Source organism: Cyphomyrmex costatus, unplaced genomic scaffold (genome assembly GCF_001594065.2).
Source record: "Cyphomyrmex costatus isolate MS0001 unplaced genomic scaffold, Ccosl1.0 scaffold30, whole genome shotgun sequence".
NCBI classification, from domain to species: domain Eukaryota; kingdom Metazoa; phylum Arthropoda; class Insecta; order Hymenoptera; family Formicidae; genus Cyphomyrmex; species Cyphomyrmex costatus.
Window position 1 is genome coordinate 127,460 of NW_017277125.1, and position 8,470 is coordinate 135,929.

At 31.3% G+C, this 8,470-nt stretch overlaps 2 protein-coding genes across 4 annotated transcripts in view; one reads left to right on the forward strand and one right to left on the reverse strand.

Annotated features, from left to right (window-relative positions):
• LOC108775544 (uncharacterized) overlaps positions 1–5,519 on the reverse strand; it is a 19,306-nt gene extending 13,787 nt beyond the window's left edge. For 2 of the 3 annotated variants that reach the window (XM_018541948.1, XM_018541946.1), the window contains exons 1-2: positions 4,629–4,682; positions 1,392–1,542 (exon numbers count right to left, since the gene is read on the reverse strand). In XM_018541948.1, coding sequence (XP_018397450.1) covers positions 1,392–1,412 — 21 coding nt within the window. In that variant the 5' untranslated portion in view covers positions 1,413–1,542; positions 4,629–4,682. Of the gene's footprint in view, positions 1–1,391; positions 1,543–4,628; positions 4,683–5,470 lie in introns of those variants that run through there. The other variant, XM_018541947.1, reaches the window with a different exon arrangement.
• A 1,994-nt stretch (positions 5,520–7,513) lies between these two features.
• The window catches only part of Pex12 (peroxisomal biogenesis factor 12), a 3,036-nt gene continuing 2,079 nt past the window's right edge, over positions 7,514–8,470 (forward strand). The window contains exons 1-2 of the mRNA XM_018541949.1: positions 7,514–7,866; positions 7,941–8,101. Of these exons, the coding sequence (XP_018397451.1) occupies positions 7,982–8,101 (120 nt within the window). The 5' untranslated portion in view covers positions 7,514–7,866; positions 7,941–7,981. The remainder of the gene's footprint in view (positions 7,867–7,940; positions 8,102–8,470) is intronic.

The window sequence follows — 8,470 nt, forward strand, 5'->3', positions numbered from 1 at the left end:
TAGAAGATAGAAGTGTAAAATAATTACTGAATCATAACGGCCGAATGTCTAAGGGCTTTCAAGTCTTATTGATAAGCGCTATAGATAGCATGTATCCAATCGAACCGTGTTTAATCGTGTGCAAAGTAACGACAAAAGTAACTGTAAATTTCGTTACCGTTACCCAAAAAATGTAACTCGTTACAGTTACAGTTACCAAAAAAAGAAAGTAACGCAGTTACCAGTAAAGTTACCAAAAAAGTAACTTGTAACTGTAACTTCGTTACAAGTAACGAGTTACTTCCATTCCCTGATTAATATCAAGGCTTGTAACGAGCAAAAAAGTAATCCAATTATAAGTCAATTCGTTTTAATTATAAAATTATACATTAATTGAATTTCAGACGTTCCAACTCACAAAGTCTTTATCAATGATCAATATCTACCCCTTATATAATATATTATAATCTTTAAATTGTACGTATTTAAATAACTTCGTCAAAAATCATGGAGATGTTTAAAAAAGTATTTTAAAGCTTGAAATCTCTATTTGTCAGAAAAATGATCGTTTTGCTTCAACGTTAAATGACTCGGTAAAAAAAATCGTATAAAGATCACTAAAAGAGCAAATTAAAGATTCACTCTTTCGAAAGCTGTAAACCGCATTTGTGTACAATTTTTACTTGGCTCCGTGAAATATCGCAAATTTCGTAAAAAAAAATGTTTGGTTTGACGCACTTTTATTTATGTTTGTATAATTTCACGAAATACCAGTAAGACCGTTTTTTGAAGTATCGGTTTGAAAAGTAGAGATTTCAAGATTTAAAATATTTTTTTAAACATTTCGATACGATGAAATACGATTATTTTGCGATTCTACTACTGAAGATGGCCCGGTTGCAGGCCGAAACGTCTAGTTTTGTATTTATTTCTTTATCAGTATTTTTATAATGTATCTTATACTTTATCGCACCAATAACAGCGAGTGTACTCTCGTTAGCCTCCTTATTGTACTTGTTATTTGAAATTTTCGAGAGTCTATATTTTATTGATTTGTCTGAAATTCAATTGATATATTTTATAATTAAAATAAATTAACTTATAATTGGACTTTTTTGCTCGTTATATAAGCCATGATATATTAATATATAATATATTTTTTCTTGTGCAAATGTTTTTTAATTATTTCTACATTCGAATATCCTAATTTTTAGTTAAAGTGCGCAATGCATCTTAAATTACGTACTTCTAACATTGACGTCAAAAACAAATTTTTTTTATAAACAGGATTAACATGATTTACTACAATACAAAGGAGTAATCATGAATCAACCATAAAATGTAAGAAAAATGAATACATGAAAAAAAAAGAACTGAAAGTGTGAACGAAGTTCTAATATTTGCTAACATACTTCCTCGTTTTCTCGATTCATTACGATAACAATGCTGTCGAGCCACTTTTGAACTGCACGATTATCAGCCGTCAGGGAGAAAATTATGTCATTTCAGCATCGTCTATCTTTCGCTCGCTTCTCGCCGAAATGTAGACTTCCTCTTATGGCCCTGCGGGTATCACGATAATAATGTGTGTAAAAATCTATTACTTCTTTCTCATTGAAGATGTTCGAAGGATCGAGATTACGTCATGTGTAAAAATTTGCAAAATAGGTGTTGTATCATGGAAGCACCCCGAATGTGAGGGGCAAATCGAGATTCACAATAAACAAACACTCCAAACGGATTACTAATTACTGTAACATCCACGTCGTTAATCGCTAAGAACGGGTAAAAAATTATTGTAGACATCTACGATAATTAGGAAAATATGTTTCAGACAAGAGTTACTTTTCTTCAACGTATAGGATCATTATAATACAATAAAATGGAAATTTCCCTTGAAGAAAACGAATGTTAACCAATTTTCGCCGAATGCAGCGCCATTTATCAGGAATCGAAAGAAAAAGGTTTCGACAAAATTTACATGTTTTTGGACATAGAATCCGAATCTGTAATAAAAAGTAGGGGTTTTCGTTTAAAATTTCAAAGTTATCCCCACCTTCAGGGGGGGGGGGAGGGGGGCTAACTCTTAGTCTTACGGGATAGAATTGCTCGCTCGAAAATATTGAGGGTTTATTTAGAACACTTTATCGTGCTTATTTTTCGAGATATTTTGCAATCTCAAGTTAAAAACTCACCCTGTACACACGCACGCCCGCACGCACATTGTATATATAATATAAATAATAGCAGACACTAAATTTATCGTAAAATTTATTATAGTTTTATAAATATATAATTCAAGCCATATTCAAAAAAGGATACTCAAAAATTTACATCTTTTTATCTAATAATATTAATATATTACCATGAAAAGTAACTGATATATATATATAAAATTAATAAAGGTGCCAGTACATAGTGAATATACATAAAGTGTATGCAACTTTCGGCCGATTTTCGAATCGCCCCCGCCTTCCGCTGTCCCCCTCACCTCATCGCGCGCAGATCAAATGTCGCTCGTGCGGCATTTGGACCGCATTGTGCGGCATTTGGTTACGCGTGCAGGATACCGAGAAAAACACCTCCGTCTCCAACGATACTCGCAAAGATGCTTTCCAATGGGACGATTTTACAGAGTAAGGTCGATGTTTCATGTTTTCATTGTCGTACAAGTCTGTTGTTGTCTTTTTAAGTCTGTTGATTAGCTGCAAAACAGAAAAAACCGAGAATTTCTTTGTCTCGCAGCCAATCAACAGGCTTGAAAAAATTTGTCGTATGATACATGAAATATCGGCCTGACAATAATAATATACAATAATCTCACGATATGCGACACGGTGCAAACGCATTCAATATTATTCAACATAATCTTTAGTTACTCTCCCAATAAATCTAACTGTGGAATACATTCAGAAGAATTACTCGCGATGAAATGATTATATGAAGCCGTAATTGACGTGTGATTGACGATTGAGGATTACTTTTTCATCAGTTAGAACAAAACAATCGATGATTGCTTTGCTCTGATTGGTTGAAAAGTAAACCTCAATCATAATCGCGCAATCGCTAGTGTGATTACTGCTTAATTCCTATCATTGAATATCGAATTACATACATAAACACGATTTTTATATTTGAGTAAACAAAATCTGTAATCAAATGCAATTTTTAGCTTTAAGTATGGCTATTTGTAAGACTGCATTTTACTTTAATTTATTTAATATACAGGATAAAAGCAAGAAATGTCGATACTTAAACTATTATAATATTACTTCGATATAAATGCGTATAAAAACTTTATACAGAACTCTTGAACAATATAGGAGGTCGCTATAATAAAATAAATACAATTCAATAAATGAAAAACAAAATTTTAAAAGATACAAAAAAGTGAAGTGTGAAATAAGGGGTTTAAAATATAGGATTTAATATAGGATTTTCGATTAAATTTGGGGAAATATAATAAATAATACAATAGAGTAAACATTTGTTTATTTATATAAATTGACCAAAATAAAGTTAAAATAATTTCTATTTTTTTATTATGCAATGACACGTACAAATTAACTAATATCATAGGACATGGAAGATACAATAAAAAACACACAAAATTAAATATTAAATCATTAAAATAATTATATAAAATAAATAATATCAAACCTTATAATAACAAAATCAATCAAGACTCCTTATAATTCAAAAATAAATTGAAGAGAATAAAGGGCAATAGGAATTGGACGCAGAAGACATCGCTCAATTAAAAACATCACTACTAAATGACAAAAACCAATTTATTCAAACCAATTTATTCGAATAACTATCCTTTATTATGATAGTAGCGCTCTTTTACATCATGTTTCGGTTAACTTTTTAGTCCTCTTCAGAGAAACAAACTGATTTACATAATTATTCAATACAATTTTTCAATCAACGATGAGCTCCTCCACGTTATGATAATTAAGATACAGTACACTAATTTCCAAAGAACTAAGATTATAATAAATCATCCCGAGAATAAAGGAACTTACCACGATTACAAAGCACCGCATCACAAACAATACTAATATTATATTAATATTGAAAACCGGTTCTTAATATATTGATCAGTCAATGTCAAAACAGAAAGTCAATTAATTAAATTTAGTCAAAGGTATAGAATGAAAGAAAGCAGACAATCCACAAAAGCCAAAATGACTTATTATATTGTGTATATATAGCACTGACTGATCGAATAAATGATTTTTGTTACTTAGTAGTGGTGTTTTTAATTGCGCAATGTCTTCTGTGTCCGACTCCTATTGCCCTTTATTCTCTCCAATTTATTTTTAAATAATATCAATTAAAATAAACATATTTTACAACAAGAACCAATTCTCAGCCTTCGATGTATTTCATATTATTTGCATGTCTTCATGTGACAGTTAGTCTTTTCGTAGCAATAAACAAGTTAGAAATTGTAATTATAATTAGCAAAATATTGTTCATATAACATTATTAAAAGTGTCTATGTAATATAAACATTAAGGTCCGTATACAGAATGCACTTTTATCGATAAAAGCGCACTTTTATCTCTGAAATTCTATAGTACTATACGTGACGTAAATTATAGCATGTTAGCGCGTTCTGAATACGGGCCTAAGAAACTTACCTTTACTTTGTAAGAATACTTTTCAAGTAAAGCTTTCGAATCTCCAGACGCAACAAAAATTAATAAATTCTTATACTAATAATGCACATTGTCACACCGAACTCATTGTTTGTTATGACACATTTAATAAACAACTGCAACAACTTCCACTGATTACTGCAAAATTACAATACTTTATTTTAAAAAATCCCTGTTTTCCACTTTAGTAGTCTAATTCTACTTTAATTATACGGTCCTAATTTCACATTCCCTTCTTTTACCCTAACTCAAACGATCCATGTTATAAAGTTAAGATGACGAAGGGTATAGTTGAGAAAAAAAATACTAAAAATTAAAGAAAAAGGATGTCCTGTAATTATTATCACATCCTGCAAATCTTGTAAGTGCATCTATTATATGCGATTATCCTTTTTTACCGCCACTTTAGTGAACATCTGAATAACGATCATATTACTTTTTCCCTACAGCCTAGAACGGAAACGTGACAAGTGAAAATTTTTTTATGTGTGTACATGTATATGTATATACAACATACATAAAAAATTTCACTTTTCCCATTTCCTTTCTAAAGAAAAAATTACATGATCGCTACCCTGGATGACATCGCTGCTACATCCTTGCAACGAACGCCATATGACTTAAAGATCATAATTCCCTCGTCCTATGCGCGTGCACTCAGGATTTATCTATGCATTGAGAAGTAGGAAAAAAAAGTTTCACAACAGATTGTGTTTTCAATCGCAACAAAAATCACAGAATTGACGAGAAAGCAGTGACGGTTAAATGGAGGAAATAGAGTGTGGCGATATAACACACGACACTTCTACGTAGCAGCAAGTTACCGTGAAGCATGGGTGTGAGTCTATTCTTAAAAACGTGAGATGCGATCACTACTACCCTTACTATACGAAGTACACCCGCAACGGCACCCTGACTGACAGACAAAGCTAGAAGTAATCGACGCTCGGCGTCAGGCACTGGCGTCGGCACTGGCGTCGGCACTGGCGTCGGCACTGGCGTCGGCACTGGCGTCGGCACTGGCGTCGGCACTGGCGTCGGCACTGGCGTCGGCACTGGCGTCGGCACTGGCGTCGGCACTGGTGTTCATTCTAGAAGATTGATGTCATTATATGTTAATAATTATATAATTATATAAAAGTTAACATAATTACAAAAATTGTACAATTGAAAATGATATACATTGTTATTAACTAACTGTTAGGTTAAGTTAAAATAAATTAATTAATCTATTATCAGTTTATGTTGCTTTATCTATAAATAAAATAGAAAATATTATTTCTATAAAGTTGATATAAAAATTGCATATTTATTGGTACATAAAATTTAATATTTGTATAACAATAAAAACGTACTTTATTTCATAAATAGAGCTTTTATTGAGACTGGGTGCGTTCATAGCGGATTCAAACTAGACACGTATGTTATTATTGTCTTAACTGTATAATACGCATGCGTAACATTTTTCACTTTTAACTAAAGGTTGGATTATACTGGCCGTAATCTGTTAACTTATGCTGTAATCTGTAAAAATTGACTAATTATAAACGATTATTCCCCTCTCATTCGACTGTGATTGGTCAATTTTTATAGATTACGGCATAAGTTAACAGTTTACGGCCAGTATAAATCAACCTTAAGTCGTCCGATGGTGAAAAATTTACATGCAAGGATATCATTTACTCATGAAAAGAAGACATATAACCATTCACTGAAAACTCACGTGAAAAGTTTCACATTGCAAAAATTTACGATAGAGAAATATATTTATGTTATACATAACTAAATCAACGTTAAGCAATATATCTTTTCAAATTAAACCACGCATTAATTAGTACATTACGAATCGTATACCATGCAGAATATAATAAATATTTTTCATTTTTCACGTAAACACTTTCACGTGAAATTTGTAAAGTGAAAAGTGAAAAATGAAAAAGTTTCATGATCGATACCCTGTACTCAGCCGTGGGCTGTGTAGCCTTGTATTTTCTAGTGACATTCTAGTTAGAAGATTATAAATGAGGTTGGAGAATATGAATTTTCGTTTTTTTTTTTAAATGCAGTAGAGAACAGAAGGAAAAAGCAACGAAATGGACGATGAAAATATTATTGAAGTAAATAATTATTTGGTATCAATAAATTTTTGTTATAAGTATATTTAACAAAATAATATATATGTATATATTTTTTTTATTTCTTTGTAATATTTTTTTGTTTTATATATTCATAAAAGAAATAAAATCTAAAATACCTTTTGTCTTCCTTAGTCGATCTTTTCGAAAATATTTTTAGATTATATGCATTATAATAAACAAATTTTTGTACAAATTTATAGAGTGCTATGCTAATTTTTCATAAATTGTTCTTCTAGTTGAAATACACGGAAATGCACCACCACGGATTACAAAATATCAAGGTACGGGCATGTACTAAAAAATTAACCTTACTCTATTCGAAATCGCTGTTCCAATTGAGTCATGCACAACGCTACACTTTGTGCATTCCTGTGTACGTTTGTGTCAAGATGTGTTGAGTAATTGGAAAGCACCCTGTATTTCTCCCTTATAATTCACCATGATCGCCATAATTCTGTCACTGGCCGTCACGTCGCGAAGTGCAATGTTGCCAAGTGTATACTCGACTTCTCGAGTCGTTGACAATACATATTATACATTTGCTAATATTCTATTCACTAATTCTATTTACTAAGGGCCACTGTCACCAAGCTTCGATTAACTCATGGTGTAATTACACCATGGATTAACTAATCGGCCTAGTAATTTTGCAGGCTTCCAACTGAAACTGATGTCGGAGAATTAATGTGAGCTCAGCTCTGACATCAGTTTCAGTTGGAAGCCTGCAAAATTACTAGGCCGATTAGTTAATCGAAGCTTGGTGACACCTTTAAATAAATAATATCCACAATTTGTTACCAGTTACACTAATATTGCGCATGATTCCGAATTGCTATAGTGACAATTTTTTTTAGTTGCATTTTGACTCCAAAGAGCTCTCGAACCACCTCGAACCTCCTTAACTGACCACCACGAACTCTTACTTCGTGCTGACCACTAACCTTTGCTATTGCTCATTCGCTGCACCAACCCAAGCACCACTGGAAAATTTGGAAGAAGACATAATTACATATAAAAGCATGATAAGCATCATAAACAGCAATTTTATATAACCACGAAAATAGTTTGTTCCGTATCTAGCGGTGAGATTCATAACAATTGTGTTTTAATATGATGGAAAGAGAATGTAATTAATATTTGATAAACATTGATGCAGGTTAAAACTAAATTAACAGTATATTTATATGCAAACGGATTATGGCAGAAAAAGGTGCTCATTTGACTGGAACCACATATATCAAACCTTCTATCTTTGAAATTATTGCACAAGAATCGCTTGCATCCATTCTTGAACCGGCTTTTAAAAACATTCTTTCGGTACACTTTGTTATTTAATTTATTTCTCTATAATGCCATGTTATAATACTGTTCTTTAAAGTATTTAATTGATTAACAAATGTATAATTTTTTAAAAATATCAAAATAGTTTTTAGACATTTTTATTATATCAAATGTATTAAAACACACTGATACACACACACACACACACACACACACACATATATTTATTAAATATTTTTGTATTGATGAAAAAATGACATTAAAATATGATAAAGAATATATATTATAAATAATAATATACATTTTGTTATTAAAAATTTTTTAGAAAACATTTTATACATAATTACGAAAAATGTTTTCAAAAAAATTTGATAAATACTAAATATGATTTGTTAAATACAAACA